Raw genomic sequence first — 19,235 nt, 5'->3', positions numbered from 1 at the left:
AATAGTTGGTTCTTATACTTTCCAGAAAATCCTAATCTAAAAATCAGATTTCTCAGATACAAAAGATTTAAAGTAATGTTGGTCGGAAGTTCAAGCATGTTTGGCCATCAAATCTCTAATATTTGAACAACATGAAGCTTGGACTTTAGAGACTGGGGGGCTTATGATATAGAATAAATAAAATGGCTCGAACCAGTTCGGATAAACCCAGGTTGGACCAGGTCGAATAAACCCAGGTCGAACCAGTTCGGATACACCCAAGTTGAACAGACCAAGTCAAGGCTGGTTATACAAGCGTAAATGCAGGATAACAAAGTGAATCCTAGTAGATTGATAACCAAAGACAAAGTATTTGACTGGGACTCAATAACTCATATTTGAGTAGGACTCAATCACTAAAGTTCGTATTGCAGTCCAAGTAATGTTTTAGTTCGAGACGAACTCATACGTAGAAAACTTATAAAAAGGTAAGGGAGCACAAGAGAAAGGTACGCTGAATAGAACCATCACTATTCGAATTATTATTGTTCATTACTTTCTTGTCTTCCTCAATCAGATTCCTAACTAGATCGTCGGAGGTGAAAACTCGACCTCCACGGTCGAGTTCATTCTTGCAGGTTCATCCGGATGAATGGACGAATAGGATTGTGCAGCAACAATAACATTGATGATCCCTCGAGCGATCAAGTTGCGTACTACGATTAGACATAACGTGGAGTTGGAACATCTATGTTGGATTGATGAAGTCCACTATTTTGAAGATGTTATCTATAGGATAGAAAACTCGTAGTTCAGTTTGACTTTCTTTCTTTACTTTTCTTTAGAAAAAGTTGTAATTTTTTTTGACTTATGTGCTACATTCCACTGTAACTGTGGAGTGAGTTTCTGCCTCACTCTACTTTTTGATGTGCTTACATCTATTATCATTTTCCGCACTCTGATTATATTGATATTCATTTCCTGATTTGATATTTTGTTTATAATATTATACTTGATTTTATCTGTTCATGATTATGTTATTGCATATATGGAGGATGATTTCCTCGATACTTGATCTTCGGGGTTGTGGATCACACACCTGGGTATGCCAGTTAGGGTACCAGCTAGGGGGATATGACAAATTTAGTCTTGTTCTTGATTACATCATTGTAAATGTGGAGGTTGATTTCCTCGATACTGATCTTCGGGGCTATGGATCACACACTTGGGTATGCCAGATAAGGTATCGGCTGGGTGGATGTGACACTTTTGGCCCAAAACATGGCAACACTAGCTCCTCCGGGTTCTGGACAAACAACACATACTAAGTTAGGATATTGGGGGGATATCATACTACTAACTTAGTAAAGGAGGACTCATGCAATAATCATCATTCAGATGAGTCCTAGTAAATAGTGTACAACTACACTCCTCTATAAACAATTGTTTTAGTTGATCAAAATATGTAGTGAAAATTACAAGTACGCAAGTTAGTGTTTGTGGGGTGAACTATTTGCCCAAATCAACCCTTTTCCAATTAGCAAACCAGGTTAATACTTGAAGATAAGCTAGTCGTTACAACATCAATCAGCCTATTGACCGTCTATGTTGCTGATAGAATTTCAATCCAAATTTTGGGGCTTTTCTTCGCTTATTTCCTGTGGATTTCCCAACAAAGCTTAGCTGCATCCTTAGTGTATTTATGGCATATTTCCCCCCTTAATTCGCCTCTAATCCCTCTCCATTACTTGTGCTCCCAAATCACCCATTCCTAGGTTAAATTTCAATTGAGATTTGTCATATGTTGTAAACCCAATTTAAATGCATCAATAGTCAACACTAAAAATAGTAAATATTCAATGGTCATTAGATCTAGAAACCCCTTTGGTTTCCCCCCCCAATTTCCAACACCAACAGGTCTATACTTACCCAAATTTAACAAATAGTGTACATGGAGGTAGAGGAGAGTAAGTTTTACCTCCCTACATTGTTTTCCTAGAGGTTCAGCGGCTTCCTAGCCTCCAATTGATTGAACAAGCCTTTTGAGCTTTGAGTCTCCTCTTCTCTTTCCTTTCTCAAGTTCTAATCTGTTCTAAGTGAAATGAATCATCTAATTTATGTCTTAGGGGCTATCACGGGGGTTAGGATCATTTTCTAGATCAAACTTAGCGTTTATGACTATTGATCGGCTTGGTCTGTTGCTAGCCAATCTTTACTTGGGAAGCACCTGGGAAGCTTCAACAACTTTAGATAGACTTAAGAGTTTAGTGGTACTGGCAGGAACAAGGATCACTACCAGGAATAAATAACCTGAAAACCTATTTATAAAAATGAAGCATGTTATCAAATGCCTACCTGCAGATAAGAATGGCCATCAAACAAGCCATCAGGACAAGAACCAGGTGTCGAAGCCCAGCCTCCCTGGTTGGGGTCATAAGCTTGTCTAGCTGGATCAAAGCCATTATTAACTTGATTATCCACTGGGTCTCCTTGTATGTTTATATCTGCACCGTGCTTGAATTTCTTTTCATTAAGCAGATTGAGGCTGTAAGGTGGGTATGAAGTGAAGTGTGAGATGAGTTTAGGTTTAAACTTTAAAGGGTTAATAACTTTACGGTACACGGTAAAGATACGGTATGGTAAACGGTAAACGGTAATCGGTTTAATGGTACGGTAAACGGTATTTACCAACGGTATGATACCTTATACCGTAACCGTACCGTACCGAATTACCAAATTCGGTTTCGGTAAAAACCATACCAAATTTGGAAATGGTTCGGTATGGTACGGTTTAACGGTTTTTTTAACCAAATTGACACAATACATATCTAGTATGGATAGTGGGGGATGTCACACTAGTAAACTAGTAGAAGAGAACTCATGTGATAATCATCAATCACACGAATCCTAGTAACAGCATACAACAGGACTCATCCTCTATAGCAGCTATTGAAAATTATACATCTCCGTGAATGTCGGTTGAACTCATAACAGTCAAACCACCTTAAAATTGTGTGTATTCTTCTCCTCCCTTTTTTTTATTTTTTATGATCCTTCATGGTGTTTCAACAATTAGCAATCGCCGACTAGGTCTGCTTGAAGAGATTTTTGAAGTACAAATCTTAGTTTACACATTCCAAATTTAAAAAGCCAAATGTTGTCCATCGTTTTGCTAGGAAGGCTCTGTCATGGGTGTATGTAGTAGTTTGACTTACATTCATTCGGTGTTCACAACTAGACCAAGAGATTCGTAATCCACTTACCATGTGCTCTTCACAACTAGATCAAGAGATTCGTAATCCACGAAGTTGTTTAATAGGGAGAGAGTGTGAGAGGCCAGAGGATGCATGTGACACTACTTACATAAGAATCTCCTGCTTCTTTCCAAAAATGATTAATCAATTATCAAGATCCCATTATGGATTTTTTATATATTTTATTTTAGTAATATCGTTCTATCAAAACTATAGACTGTAACACACAATTCGAAACTGACAGAAGCCTTCGTGGTGCTACTGAGCAAAATAAAATCTTGTCACCCGGAAACTTCTTCACTATGACCAGTGATTTTTCAGATTTGGACCAACCACCTTTTAAAGTCAATGTTCAATGCATTTTACAGCAAGGAACAATACAATATTACCTTTCAGTCTTCAAACCACATGCAGAAGCTTAGCGGATTCTTAGAAGTCAATGAGACACTTTTATATTGATCCAAGGAAAGTAACAAGAGCCAGTGAATCTCTCTATTTTCTTGCATGGTTATTTTTCTTTTCTTTTCTTTTCTTTTTTCTACCCAAACCTATAGTCTAAGATAACGGAAAACTTGAAACAATAAAAATCATAAAATAAAGAAGCTGTTATCACTTCGAGACCCAGAAGTCACATGCCCGTGATCACATAAATCCTGACTTGTACACTGAATCCAATGGAGTACTTTAAATCATTTCGTCTCCATACACCTTAGCTTTGCTTTGGCTGGACGGTATATGGTGAGCTTAGATGTCTAACTTCGCCTTCTTTTGTCTTCTCATTACATGCTTAGACTCCCAGAAGAACGTAGTATAATATTGTAACAGGCAGGGCAACTAGCATTCCAAAAATGACCCTGCAGAAGAGAGAATATTTCAGTACAACATCATAAAAACATATTTGACTCCTCTCCTCAGAAAGAATCTCCTAATTATTGTTAATGCGTTATGTAATATTCTTATACAAAAGCACTCATTGAATTACCAAACTGATGTATTAGAACATCAATGTGGCTAAATTCTATAACTCATTTTGGATATTCATTGGGAGAGCCCCTTAAGGGAGATGATCAATTTCCTATAAAAACTAGCAAATATGCAATTGTGGTTTAATGAATGACAAAGTAATCATTATTTACTCACCCGGTGCTTAGTATATCTGGATGGACATTGTATTCCTTGGCAAACACAAAAGGCACGATCCCCTGCGGAAGAGCTGCCTGAAAACATGAAAACTAACAATTTAACTTCCTGGATTATAGAATAAAGAGAAAATTTACACATACCGCCTAGATTTATAAACTATTATCTTTATATTCTTGAATTTTTTTTTCCTATTACAAATGTGCCTTTGGGTCTAAGATTCTTTTTTTTTTTTTTTTTTTTTTGTACAAAGGGGCTTTATTAAGCGGGGATAGGAATATTAATATGCCTCAACAGAGTTGAACCCATGACCTCTTTACTAAAAGATGTTGGTTTCAACCACTAAAACAGCTATGCGTTGGCAGATCCACTTTTAGTTTTACAAATAAATGAATATACTTGTCCTCATTGGATCTTCCTATAAGTAACACCAAAATACACAATATTGCATACAACATATCTTAATTTCTTAATTTTTCAATTCAATTTGTATTTTTTTGAATTGCAAATTTCTTAAAAAGTAAATGAAGTTAATATGAGAATTTTGAAAATACAATAGATGTTGAGTCATCGTTTATCCATCATTCTAATGTAAAGGTATGTTGATATATAATTTGAAGCATAAAGTGTACATAAATGTAACAGAAAAATTCAAGGATATAGTAATCTAGAAAACTAAGGGATTTATATGTAACTTATTATAAATAAATGATATATTAGGTGATAAGGTGTAAGGATCAATTTAAAACCTGAACAATTGCAACATGAAGAAGCACACCACGGAGCCCAATTGCGATTGATGTTGCTGCAATCACCGCTGGCCCTGTTAGGAATCTTACTGCCATCGCAAATGTAGCGACTGATTTTCCACATGCTATGATCTTTGGTTGTAGAGCCATGAACAAGCCTGGTGTAAATTTTCGAACCAAATATTCTGAGATTGATTGATATGGGGGAAAAAATTATAAATATAAATGATATAAGTGATTGTGAAAATACCTAAACTGAACATGGCCATTCCCAAGCCTGCATTTGATAGTAAGTCTATAGACCCACTGACAATAGAGGGCATTTCGATGTTCCATCTGCCAATTTAGTATACCAATATTTAATAAGCATTCACATTATGGCCTAGATTGAAAGCAAAAAAAAAAAAAGGAACTTCTGTAATTATGATCCTATGTGGTTGTATAAGCTACATATATTTCATGTTTAGTAAGATACATTTTATGATTGTTTAAAGATTTTTTTGTGATCACAAATGATTGTGAAAGATTCTCCTGAAGTATGCAAATCTTTAGTAAAGAAAATCCCAAATAGATTGATAAGAAGAAGCATTTTAAAGTCAAGGACCAGTATAGTCTTTTAATTAACATGCCAGACAAATCAAATGAAAAACCAAGAAGCTTATATGTAGCGGCAATTGTTGTATGGAAATAATAAAGTTAACGTACGATGAAATTCCAAGTACCTGAAAGATATGAGAGACCAAATCAGGCCAAACAGACTTGAGTAAGTGTTTGGATTTCTTATAAGTTTCCTCCAAACCATGATAAGTATGAGCCTTGTCATGACACTCGCAGGTGGCATCTGGTTGCTACCTCCCATCTTCTTCTCCCCGTCTGCTCCCATCTGGTCAACCTTCTTCTGGCTTAAGTAGGGAGAGCCATTTACTGGATACTTGGAGCCCTCTTCTATTTCAACCACTTTGTCTCCAACCATTTTGCTGGCAGGGCTAGCTTGTTCACTAAAATCGTGCGTCCCTGCATAAAATTGTATAATTTTCAGAAAAGAAAAAAAAAAAAAAAAAAACGGCCGGATCGAAACTCCAACAGGGGCAAGAAAGAGGCAAAAAATTAGTACAGAAGCACTAAATGGTCAATATTAAAAGATGAGTGACCATCTCCTATACGGGCAGAATCCTATCAGAGAATTGCGATCCCCAATACAAGTATTAATCGCAATGCAATCAGTTTTGCTTTTCGTTGATTAGCAGAGCTAATTTTCGTCTTACTTTTATGGATGAGTTGCGAGATTTTGCGAGTAAATCCTGGAAATAAAGTCAGTGATGATACTGTCTTGATTTCTAATTTTTTTTCTGGTTATTGTGTGGGGAAGATATGACGGACGTCTTACGTCATGGTGGAAAGTGGAAGATCAGTTAAAGAAAAATGAATTTAATACAAGTAAAATCTGACGGAGAAAAAACCTCTAGATGCTGCGATCTCATGTTGAAGGACAGCTTTCGAAGAATCAACAAGTCCAAAATCAGTAGAAGCTGCTCTGTTAATTGCTTGTCTAAGATTTCCTTCCGAAACAGGAGATGCACTTGAGCTCCAAACAAACATGTGAAGCTCCTTATTGGGTATTGGAGCACCAGTAGTACTAGCTTCCTTCTTCTTAGGCCCCCCACCACCACTTGTAGATCCTGAAAACATTGGGTTTGGAGGTGGATAAGAATACAACCCAGAATTGAACAGCTCACCACTCATGCTCCTTCCTCCCCTCTTCTTCCCATACCTCGTCGTGTCTTCCTCAAAATTAGAAGTCCTCGGAGTTGCTCCTATTGAGGACTGCAATGAATAAACATCTGCACCCACTCCACCACCTTGGAAACTGTTTGTATAACCGTGCTTGGGGCTTGGCATCTTACTTGAAAACATGGCATAGAAGTCAGTCTGGTTAAAACTGGAAGCCCTGGGTGTGGGTTCTCTTGAGGACTGAACCGAGTAAATCTCAACACCAGTAAGGTTTGAAGCTCGGGGAGTCATTGAAGTTATGGAATTCAATCCATTAGGTTTGCTATAAGAAGATATCACCGACCTCGATGATGTCGATTTCCGGACAACAACATGGAGCTTTCCGTCGGTGCCCACCTCGGCGTCAGTCTGCAATGGCTCACGACCATTAAGCGAGAGGATATCTGACTCAACTCTAAAGGATGTGATGGAGCCAGCAGTTTCAGGGAACTGATCTGAGATGAGGAGCTTTGCACCTCTATATTCAAACATTATAAGCATGAGGGTGTACCAGATGACACTCTGTAACACCACAATTTGCACCATGAGAGATCCTGAAAAGTCACCATACATGGCCTTGAGGAGGGGGATTCCCATAACTAGAGTATTGGGAAGTGTGGAGAGGGAGAATAGGGTTATCATCCACTCAAGGCTACCGTTCTTGCTGAATGCCTGCCAGAGGAAGAGAGCAAAGAGGATAACAACCTTTTGTAGAGAATCAGCAGCAATGAATCGGTAGTTCATGGCATAAGGATCATTGGAAGAGATAAAGTGGAACGACAGGAGAGGAACAGCAAAGACGGCTACAAAACGGTTGATCCCTGAGCACTGATCAGGCGTAAAGATCTTCCACCAACGGACGGAGCCATATGCAAGGATCATGGCAACGTAGAGCGGCACAATCGCTGCTAGCACGTCATAGATATCCTTCCCGGTGATCATGATAGTTGATACGGATGACTTAACAGAATCTAATGATGGTACAGCAAGAGGACCAAGACCAAGCAAGATTTTGTGGAAGACGGTAAAGAAAGAGAACCTGACGAGGGAAATACTTATAAGAATCCAAGACAAATTGCTACACTTAAGATTTTCTTGGTGGTTTGGGTCGACTAACAGTTTCTCTCTTTCTTCATTGAGGGGTTTTATACTGGATCACAGGCTCACAGCTACGATTAGACAGAATCGTCGAAATGGGCAAGAAGCAGTAAAAAAAATTAGAAAAATGAAATGGATCGTATAAAATGGAGAACTTATTGCAATGGATCGTATAAAATGGAGAACGTATTGCAATGGATCGTACAGGATTTTGCAATTAATGATTTTTATTAACTTTCTTTCCTTTTTCTGTTCCTCGGAATAATTACTGATGGCCCCTCTACCGAAACTTAATTACAATTATATCTATTGTACTTTCTGATATTACATATCAGACTTTAAATTTTACCAAATGTTTGTATTGCTCATTTTGCGGTGAACCATGAGGAATCTGATAACATGGGATCTGTGTACTTTTCAAAATTCCCAAACTAGTCCTAAGTCGTGTCGAATTACTCTTAAGTGTAAAACTTCGGCGAATTTTGTCGGTTCGCCCTCTGTGAACTCTGTGAACCGGCAAAATTCACCGAAATTTCCCTAGAACATTATTTTATCAATGCCATTTCAGTGGTTATTTTAGATCATTTTTTTAGCCTAAGTTTGGTGTGTACTCTAATATAATGCCAATAAACACACTTGAATTACTAGTCTTGCTTAAAATCTCACCTAAATTGGTATTCTTGAATGGCACATATGACTGTATACAGACAAAATTGGAATTCTAGAACATTATTTTATACAAATAAAATAATGGTACAGTTATGCTTGTTGGATTTTCAATTATTGTCTTTATATGCACTTCTTAATAATCATAATATTAGAATATATTTAACTTCATTTATGATAAGTTATGCAAAAGCAGAAAATTCACTTACTTTGTTAGTTCGTTTCTAGTGAAAGATTCTACCTATTATTCACTTCTAATTCTTTTAAGTCACTTATGGATCTATGACTCATATTGCTCATCTAGTATTTGTATTAACTATTATTGACTTCGTAAAACCTAGCTCTGATACTACTACTCTCACACCCCACCCGCCGGTCTCGGTTACCCACTCGACAACCAGTGGGTGCGATCCGTCACAGGATCCACAGTTTTACCCATCAATAATAAAAAATGCAAATATAGATAAATCAAGAGCAAATTCAAATAATTAATCAAAGGATTACAGGTGTTGCTACACAATCATGTTCGTCCACTCAACCGGATGAACCTGCAAGAATGAACTCGACCGTGGAGGTCGAGTTTTCACCTCCGACGATGAACCTGCAAGAATGAGCTCGACCGTGGAGATCGAGTTTTCACCTTCGACAATCTAGTTAGTAATCCGACTAAGGAAGACAAGAAAGCAATGAACAATAAGAACATGAATAGTGATGTTCTATTTAGCGTACCTTTCTCTTGTGCCCTCATACCTTTTTATATCTTTTCTATGTATGAGTTTGACTGGGACTCAAACGTTGTTCGGTCTGCAATATGAATCTTAATGATTGAGTCCTACTCAAATATGAGTAGTTGAATTCCAATTGAATTCCTTTTCTTTTGGCTACAAGTCTTATTGGATTTATCTTGATGTCTCGCCTTTATGTTTGTTTGACCGACCTTGATCTGGTCGTCCTTGAACTCTATAATTGTTGCTAACTTCCTGGAGATTGGAATCTTATCTACCAAGAGAGTATTACTTGGATTGTAAGTGGAGTCTGACCTGGACTCTAAGAACAATTCAAAATACCTACCTAACTTGATCGGAATCCTTATCTCTATCTTTAAGGAGGTTGGATATGATTCAAATTGTATACCTTGCTTTCCTTTGTTTTATTCGTGGTCCAACTAAGGTTTGATCAGTCCAGTGCTTCTTTGGTCGACCTAGGTAAGTCTATTATAAAATATCAATAACATAAGCCCCCAGGGCACTTGGTCATGTTAATTCTGTGTTCTGCGCCAAGGGACTAAGTTTCTTTTGACCATGATTCGGTCTAGTTGAGCGATTTTGGCTTGACTTGTGCTCAATCAAATTTGAAGATAACCTATGCGGCTTATCAATTTGTAGAGTGACCTTTGACCCTGGCTTTTATGATGACCTTGGAATTGCTTAATCATCTTGGATAGTCGGAGAGTAGAATATTTTGATTTGGTTCATCAACCACCATTTTCTATAGTCGAAAAAGTGTTCTATACTTGTTCGAGAAGTCACCATGTTTCTATGGCTGAGAAGTAATATGCTAAATCGCAAGGCGAAGAGTTGTTCAGCAAGCGAAATATCTTCATTAATGCTTGTGTTGGATCAACCACTTTTGTTGGTCGATCTTGCCCGGTCCTCTTATGCTTTATTTTGTAAATTCCTTAACCTTGATCATGGTTTTCACATTTTTCGCAATTTTATCGGAGACTCCTTTGCTTTGTCTTCTTAATTGTCTCTTTGGCTATTGAATTATCATTGATCGTCCTCCTCTTTGATTGAAGATTTTTGCCAATTGCCATGGTTACCTGCTCGGTATATGTAGATATATGTTCGACTACTTCCTCCAAGCATGGTAGCTTGTCGTATTTACACACTACAGTGTTTGTGATTTATTTGCACACTACGGTGCTCATGACGTATTTGCACACTACGGTGCTCGTGACGTATTTGCACACTACGGTGCTCGTGACGTATTTGCACACTACGGTGCTTGTGACGTATTTGCACACTACGGTGCTCTTGACGTATTTGCTCACCACGTTGCTGGAAGCCTAAATTTAGGTCTTATACCTTTTTTATTTCCGGAAGCCTAAGTATCTTAGGTCTTACACCTTTTTTATTTTCGAAAGCCTAAAGAATCTTAGGTCTTACACCTTTTTTTGAAACCCTTAGGTCTTACACCTTTTCTGGAAGCCCTTAAGTCTTACACCTTGTGTTCGGTTATTCCCTGAGTACGACGTTAGTTGAAGTAAATAGATCTCTGTGTTCAGTTCTTCCCCGAACATGATGTGAATTTCAAGTAAATAAATCTTTGTTCGGTTATATGTTGTGCCTGTTTATCATCCAAGCCATGCTGTTCGGTAAGGGTTTGTTCAGTCATAAGGCCAAGTATTTGTTTGTCAACAACTGCTCAGTTATAACCAACTACCCCCCGGGCATGATACTTGAGTATAAAAAATCGTTGAAGTTTTCGTGCCTAAGGAATTTTAGGGCTTGTCTGCCTAAGTATCTTTAGGTCTTTTTTGCCTAAGGATCTTAGGTCTTTTCTGCCTAAGTATCTTAGGTCTTTTTTGCATGAGAATCTTAGGTCTTTTCTGCCTAAGTACTTTAGGTCTTTGTGCCTAAGTATTTTAGGTCTTTGTGCCTAAGTATATTAGGTCTTTTTTGCCTAAGTATATTAGGTCTTTTCTGCCTAAGTATCTTAGGTCTTTTCTACCTAAGTATATTAGGTCTTTTCTGCCTAAGTATATTAGGTCTTTTCTGCCTAAGTATCTTAGGACTTTCTGCCTAAGAATAAATCTTAGGTCTTTTTGCCTAAGTATTTTAGATCTTTAGCACGGAGAGTTCCCTTAGGATACTGCCCTGCTCTTTCTTTCTCAAGCAGGGGGAGTTCCCTTAGGATACTAGCCTGCTCTTTCTTTCTCGAGCAAAGGAAGCTCCTTTAGGATACTACCCTGCTTTTTCTTTCTCGAGTAAGGGGAGTTCCTTTAGGATACTGCCCTGCTTTTTCTTTCTCGAGCAATGGGAGTTCCCTTAGGATACTGCCCTGCTCTCTTCTTGAGCAAGGGAAGTTCCCTTAGGATATTGCCCTGCTTTTTCTTTCTAGAGCAAGGGGAGTTCCTTTAGGATACTACCCTGCTTTTTCTTTCTCGAGCAAGGGGGGTTCCCTTAGGATACTGCCCTGCTTTTTCTTTCTCGAGCAAGGGGAATTCCTTTAGGATACTGCCCTACTTTTTCTTTCTCGAGCAATGGGAGTTCCCTTAGGATACTGCCCTGTTTTTTCTTTCTCGAGCAAGGGGAGTTCCCTTAGGATACTACCCTACTTTTTCTTTCTCGAGCAAGGGGAGTTCCTTTAGGATACTACCCTGTTTTTTCTTTCTCAAGCAATGGGAGTTCCCTTAGGATACTGCCTTGCTTTTTCTTTCTCGAGCAAGGGGTGTTCCCTTAGGATACTGCCCTGCTTTTTCTTTCTCGAGCAAGGGGAGTTCCTTTAGGATACTGCCCTGCTTTTTCTTTCTCGAGCAAGGGAATTCCTTTAGGATACTGCCCTACTTCTTCTTTCTCAAGCAATGGGAGTTCCCTTAAGATACTGCCCTGCTCTCTTCTTGAGCAAGGGAAGTTCCCTTAGGATATTGCCTTGCTTTTTCTTTCTAGGGTGTTGCTCTTTTGTGAAGCCTAATTTCATAGGTCTTACTCGTTTGTGACACCTAATTTTATAGGTCTTACTCTTTTGTGACGCCTAATTTTATAGGTCTTGCTCGTTTGGTGCTTAGGTCTTTTTCTTTTTGATGCCTAAGGGACTTAGGTCTTTTTCTTTTCGATGCCTAAGGGACCTAGGTCTTACTCTTTTGATGCCTAAGGGACTTAGGTCTTTTTCTTTTTGATGCCTAATTTTTTAGGTCTTACTCTTTTTTATGCCTAAGGGACGTAGGTCTTTTTCTTTTTGATGCCTAAGGAACTTAGGTCTTTTTCTTTTTTATGCCTAATTTCTTAGGTCTTACTCTTTTTTATGCCTTAGGGACTTAGGTCTTTTTCTTTTTGATGCCTAATTTCTTAGGTCTTACTCTTTTTGATGCCTAAGGGACTTAGGTCTTTTTCTTTTTGATGCCTAAGGGACTTAGGTATTATTCTTTCTGATGCCTAAGGGACTTAGGTCTTTTTCTTTTTGATGCCTAATTTCTTAGGTCTTACTCAGGAAGCCTGAAGACTTTAATGGGTCTTACTCATTTGTGAAGCCCATTTTCTTCCCAATGTTGGTGGAGCAGAGTTATTGTTTTGGTCGAACAATGTGATTGTTCTACTGGAGAAGAGTCATTCCAATGCTGGTCGAGTAGAGTGATTGTGGTCGACTCATAGGTTTCTAGTATAGTAGTCTCTTAGACTTGTATATCTAAACCTCTTTCGTCGAGCATGGCTATTTCTTTACTTTGCAAAGGAGGAGGTCGAGATGTAAGATGTTTATATCTTCTCTACTCCCCTTAGCATAGTAAGTCTACTTATAGTCAAGCTGTGATGCTCCCTCCAGCTAAGAGATGTTAGGCTTTGTAGTACTTCAAAGAGCGGATCTGGAGTGATTGTCTGCCTATAGAGGATCTCATCCGAATGTTAAGAAAATTGGAGGGCTGCCAAGATGGGATTGAATGGCCTTTGGGTTCTAATCAAGAACCTCGGCCAATCTAAACACCACCATCTCGAACAACATGAATATCACTCCTTCATGTAAGCTTCCCATTGGAAGCAATTGCCGAAAACCTCCCCTCAAATGATCATCAGGCTGAGAATGATTGTCTGCCATGGTCTGTGCTGGAAGAAAAGCAATTGCTGTGGCGTGAAGCTGACCCGGATTTGGGCTTAGCCGTGAGGAGCAGCACATGAGCACCCTTGACTCAAGCCATCTACTATGGAGAACCCCCCAGGGCCGATAGAAGCAACAAGGAGATCCTGCGATGAGGTGGGAGAGAACAGTAGCGCCTTGAATTGCCAAAGTTTCCTTCGAGCATGCTATTCAAAATCCTGTATCGAACTTATTTAGGATCTGCGGAGAATGCAAGAATGCTCTTTCTTCTGTTTAGCTGTTCTTCTTAAAGAAATTTTTGCTTTTCATTCCTCGGCTTTGCTCTAGGTTTTCTGAAAAAGATTTGAGTAATGCTCTGCCTCATTCCCTTGCCTGACTTATTTTTCTTCTTCTTGATCTTCAAATCTAATGATGAAGGATCATAATGTTGATCTCTCCCTAGCTGAACCAGCTTCCTAGAGCAATGCAGGTCCTCATGGAACAATTTCTGGCAACTGCTTCAAGGCCCACATCCACTAGCTTCAATAAGTCATCCGTAACCATGGAATTTCATGAAGAAAATTTTGCAAGCGGTAGTTGATTTGAGGGAACTCCATTGCTTGGAAATTGCATTAATGCCTGCAATATCATTCAAATAGAGCCTTGATATGATGTTCTCTAAAATTTATGTGTGGAAGATCAAACCAAGATCTCCGCTTCTTACGTTTCAAGCAAATAGCTTTTGATGCGGATCAATTATGCTTCTGGATCCGACTGAGCCTCCTCTCGTATCCAGGACGATGAGTCTTGCAAGAAAGGTTAGATGCGGGCCGGCTTGTGTGCTGGGCAGCTGCCTCCGATGGCAAAGTTAGATGATGAACCGAATGAGGTCTCGTGCAGAAGCTACACAAGATTATGCTCAAAGTGTATTGGCTTGCTTACCAAGGAGATGCGTCCCCTGTCTTATAATGATTAACTTACCTTATACGTATTTGGTAAGTTAGCCCGACAAGAGCCGTTGCCTATCCGGAGATTTTGCCTTTGTTATTGGTTCCAGCACAGTCGGTAGCAGAGTTGACTGTCCTTATGGGGAGAGACCACCTTATTTGGGATGTGCGTTTCATTCGTTGCAGTCAGTCACGTCCCGACTATCTGGGGAGCCCCACTCGGGTTATACCCGATTAACCATGAAGGTTCCATATCATAAGCCCCCTATCCCGACCATTGTATGCAAAGTTTGGGATAGTAATGAGGTCAGACCACCCGACGTTTGAACCGATGGTCATTCGGGAAGTTACCCGATCCTTGAAAGGATTATCGTCTGCTCTATCTGCTATTCCACGTTATTCGGGAAGTATTTAAAACATTAACTCGAGGCAAATGCTTGTCATGAAGTGACCGGCCGTTTTTTCTTTTTGTAACGGCTCCCCTCCAGTTCCTCGCCCAGTCTGCAAATGACACGTCATATAGCTACGAGTAGGCTCATTATGAGCGTTTTCAGGGAGTCGAACCGTCTTCCTTTTGTAACCGTCGATCATCAATAGGTATAACTGTTCGATCAAAGGGTGTAACGCCTCATTCGGTTAGTATAAATAGGGCTTCCCCTCTTAGTTTCCTTTTCACCTCCTGCTTCGCTCTCGACTAAGAACTGATCCCGACCATCTTTCAGAGTCTCTTAAGCCCACCTCGTCTTCAAGCAATAAGTCTTCTTCCTCATGGCCCCAAGAAAATATAAGGCCCCGAAGAGACCAAAAGTGAGCCTGAGGGGTTTTAGGCATCAGCCTAAGGTTCCCATTCCCATTTACCGGGAGAAACATCGTCGAGCTGAGGGATATGCTAGTGAAGGAGATAGTGATCAAACCCGGAAATTCAACCTTACCGGGGATCGTTTAAAGGACCTTCACGAACAAACCTTAGAAGAGGAGCGATCTGGCTCCTCTAGCAATTCTACCGAGGATGACGATCCTCGGCTTGTTAAGGAGATTCTTGAGATGTTTCGTAGGGACAAAGAACAGCGTGAAGCTCAAACCCCGACCATTCCAGTTGTTCAGGATGAAGTAGAGCCCGAAATAGAAGCCATTCCCAGCATTGAGTCCCGAGAAGGTCCTGAACGGGATTTGGACTTGAATCCGGCCTCTGTTTCTGAGTCTGCTACCCCTTCTGTTGAAAGCGTTTTGAGACCCGAGTCCACTACCACATCTCGGGATCCTCCGGCTTCAACTTCACAAGCTTTTCCACAAACAGACATTCCATCTACCTTCCGGTCATCAAGATCGAATGCTCCTCCTCGCCCACCTTTTCAACGCCCAAGCGGTTTTCGGGGGCCCATTCCTCGTAAGCCCGATCGCAAAAAACTGGACTCTGCCGCTCTAGCACTGGCCGAGTCTGAGCCTTTAAGTCCTTGGCATGTCGATTTTGTCCAAAACTCCTCGGGACCAGAGTTTTATCTCTGTTCCCTTTTTCCTGAAGATTTAGAAAGATTTAAACTTAGCTTTGGTATACCCGAGGGATACCAGATCATTCTCCCGACGGATAGTCAGAGAGTGAACAGTCCTCCGAAGGGATTTTATCCCTTGTATTACGATGCCTTCATCGGGGGGCTGCGTCTTCCTCTGCACTATCTTTTTGTTGATGTTCTTGACCACTATGGGCTTAGCCCGTCTAACTTGAGCCCGAACAGTTGGCGGATCATGATCGGGTTCGTCGGCTTCTGTAAAACCCTAGGAGTCTTCCCGACTTTTGGCCTATTCCATCATTATTACTCCCTTCATCCTCACCGCCAACGCGGTTGGTTTTTTCTGTCCAAGAGAATTTCCCCTTCTCAAGGGAATTTTATTTTGAAAGACTCCCTCCCGTCCACCACCAAGAAGTGGCGGGAATTTTATCTTTTCTTCAAGCCACCTTCTCCCGAGCCCTTCCGTACTCAATTCAAGGAAGTTCCCAAGGGGAAGATTGATTGTCTAAATATTCTTGTCGGCCTATATCCCGACGAGGAGAGATATGTTGACATAATTAACATGGTTGACGATGATGAGCTCGCAGTCCATGGGTATTCCATGGAGTATGAGTCAGTTCTTCGGCTATGGGGTTTCTCCCCGAGTAAGTCTCTGTTTTATTGCTTTACTCTCATCCATGTTGTGCTGACCTGATACATCTTCTTTTTTTTCCAGTGAGCCAAAACATTTCTGAGGATGATCTTCTGGCGATGGCGCTCGGGAATATGGACGAGGCAAGAAGGCGGAAACCTGTGCCTTCTAGCAAACCATCTTCTTCGGGAGTGCTGAAAACAAAAGCCCCAGCACAAGCTCCCACGTCTGCAAAGACAGTTCCCCCCTCTGGCCGGCCATCTTCTGAGGTGATGACAATCAGGACTGATAAAAGTCCAAAGAAGAAAGCTCCTTCCTCGGGAGCTGAGAAACGTAAAGCGGACGGCCTTCCTCGCCTTCCAAAAAGGGTTCGTATCGACGAACCTGCCCGGGAGATCGTACCCTCCTCTTCGGCCGGTGATCTCGGCTTTAACACCGTTTTTAGTGATTCTGGGTATGCCGAACAGTGGCTTAATGAGGCCACAAATGATGCCGACCAAACATATCTGCGTAACCTCCCGAATAGGGAGTTTTTCAAAGAAGGATACAGGTACATTTAATTCATCTGTCTTTTCGCCCCGCCTCCTTTCTTTCATTCGTCCTAACCGGGAAGTATTTCTTTTTCAGATACGTTGCTGGTGCTGTGCACATATTTTCCGAGTCTCTCCGTAGGGCTTGAGATCAAGCTGAGCAGTTAGCACTGGCCGAACAGCTCCACGGGGAGTCGAACGTTCGGGCCCGCACTGCTATAACCGAGAAGGAAGAGGCAGAGAAGAAACTAAAAGAGACCGAAGAGAAAGCGGCCAAGTTGAAGAAGGAAAGGGACGTCCTTTCCAAAAGCAAAAATAAATACAAAGGGAAAGTCAATGATCTAGAAGAGAGAGTCGGGAAGGTCACTGAAGACTTGAGGGCGTCTGAGGCCCTCTTGGTGGCGGAGAAGAATGAAAATGCCCAACTGAGAGACAAGATAAAGGAGTTGGAGTCCTCGGGACCTGAGGCCTCTAGACGGGATGTGTTGGAGGAATACTTCCAGACTCCAGAGTTTAAGAATCTCTCTTTGGCCATTGCTACTCCCGCCTTCAAGAGAGGTATGCGCATTGCTTTTAAAAAGGCTCTGGAGCAGACGGATCTTCCTCGTCCCCTAGAGTTGGAGAAGCTTTTGGACCCTCTTTACGATGAGCTCAATCGCCCCCGTCCCGAAGGCTCCCCCGAACTTGAATTCTTCCCTTTTCCCGATGTGATGGATTATATTGATCCTCTTTCCCAACCTTCTCCCGAGGATGAAGTAGGAGGGGAGGGTGAAGACGCAGCAACAGCTCAGGAAGAGGTTAGTGAGCTGCAAGACGAACCAGTTCGGGGAGAGGAAGAGGGCCAAGGTTCCCCTGCTGATACTGCAGGTATGCTGGAGTCTCTTGAAGCCGCGATTGAACCAGCTACTGGAGAAGATCTTCCCGGGAGTCCTTCTGTAAAAATCGACTAAGACTTGTTGAGACTTGGTTTCTTTTGATATTTTTTTTTTGTCCTTAAATACTGTAATCCTTTTATGAATGAATCAAGTATTCCTCCTTTATTTTTCGTTGCACAACAGTGACCAAAAAAGGCGTAATGAATCAAACGGGAGTGACCCGAATGACTTGTATCTTTTAAGAAAAGATGTAAGTCCAAAAAGGAGTAATTAATCAAACGGGAGTGACCCGAATGACTTGTATCTTTTAAGAAAAGATGCAAGTCCAAAAAGGAGTAATTAATCAAACGGGAGTGACCCGAATGACTTGTATCTTTTAAGAAAAGATGTAAGTCCTTAAGAAAAGATGTAAGTCCAAAAAGGAGTAATTAATCAAACGGGAGTGACCCAAATGACTTGTATCTTTTAAGAAAAGATGTAAGTCCAAAAGGAGTAATTAATCAAACGGGAGTGACCCGAATGACTTGTATCTTTAAGAAAAGATGTTAAGTCCTTTAAAAAGGGCAAATGTAAACGGGATGGACCCGATTTTATTGTATCTTTTCTTAAAAAGATATGGCCTTGTAAAAGACGTAGGTATAAACGGGATAGACCCGATACCTATAAGGGTTATTGGTAGAACTTTCTTAAATTGGTGGAATTCCATGAACGATTGATTGGTTTTCCACTCTCCACATCTTTCAGTCAGTATGATCCCGGCCTTGTTTCTTTTTCTACCAGGTAAGGTCCTTCCCACGTTGGAGTTAACTTTCCTTGATTTCTCGGATCTGAAGCCCCAGTACGTCTCAAAACCAGATCTCCCGATCTGTACCTTCGGCTTTTGACCCTAGAGTTGTAGTGTTGTGCTGCTCTCTTTTGATACAATAGATTCTTTTGTTGTGCTTTTGTTCGGACTTCTTGCAAAAGATCTAGGTTCTCCCTTAGGCCCAGGCCATTCTGGCCTTCATCAAATACATCATATCGCAATGATCCAGCCAGCACTTCTTCAGGGGCTAAGGCTTCAGTTCCATAGGCTAAACAAAAAGGAGTTTCGCCGGTCGGGGTTCGCACCGTAGTTCTATATGACCAGAGGACACTCGGGAGTTCCTCGACCCACGTTGCCCGATTATCCTCCAACCTTTTCTTGATCCCATCGAGAAGTGTCCTGTTGGTGACCTCCACTTGCCCATTGCTCTGGGGGTAAGCTATCGAGGCGAATCGATGTTCTATATGGTATCTCATACAGAAGGACCTGAAT

The 19,235-nt window shown here is 40.7% G+C and overlaps 1 protein-coding gene across 1 annotated transcript; it reads right to left on the bottom strand.

The window, feature by feature from the left end:
• Positions 1-3,333: 3,333 nt before the first annotated feature.
• Positions 3,334-8,168, bottom strand: EIR1 (Auxin efflux carrier family protein). The gene is made up of 6 exons (XM_089155794.1): positions 6,583-8,168; positions 5,845-6,136; positions 5,373-5,458; positions 5,123-5,280; positions 4,374-4,450; positions 3,334-4,087 (listed from the first exon to the last, which is right to left on the bottom strand). The coding sequence occupies exons 1-6, from the start codon at positions 7,832-7,834 to the stop codon at positions 4,021-4,023; spliced, it is 1,932 nt and encodes a 643-aa protein (XP_089011920.1). The 5' UTR covers positions 7,835-8,168; the 3' UTR covers positions 3,334-4,020.
• Positions 8,169-19,235: the final 11,067 nt, after the last annotated feature.

This window comes from Hakea prostrata, chromosome 5 (genome assembly GCF_041222555.1).
Source record: "Hakea prostrata isolate BN-2017 chromosome 5, UWA_Hpros_2, whole genome shotgun sequence".
NCBI lineage: Eukaryota > Viridiplantae > Streptophyta > Magnoliopsida > Proteales > Proteaceae > Hakea > Hakea prostrata.
The sequence above is the reverse complement of the archived record's forward strand: the minus strand, read 5'-3'. Positions and strand labels throughout refer to the sequence as shown.

Bases quoted from the DNA above. Each gene is read 5' to 3' on its own strand.
- EIR1 (XM_089155794.1), bottom strand. From the start codon at position 7,834: ATGATCACCGGGAAGGATATCTATGACGTGCTAGCAGCGATTGTGCCG. The intron at 5,459-5,844 runs GTACTTGGAATT...CTAAATTGGCAG, and splicing joins TGGTCTCTCATATCTTTCAG to ATGGAACATCGAAATGCCCT. The intron at 4,451-5,122 runs GTTTTAAATTGA...TCATGTTTTCAG, and splicing joins TTCATGTTGCAATTGTTCAG to GCAGCTCTTCCGCAGGGGAT.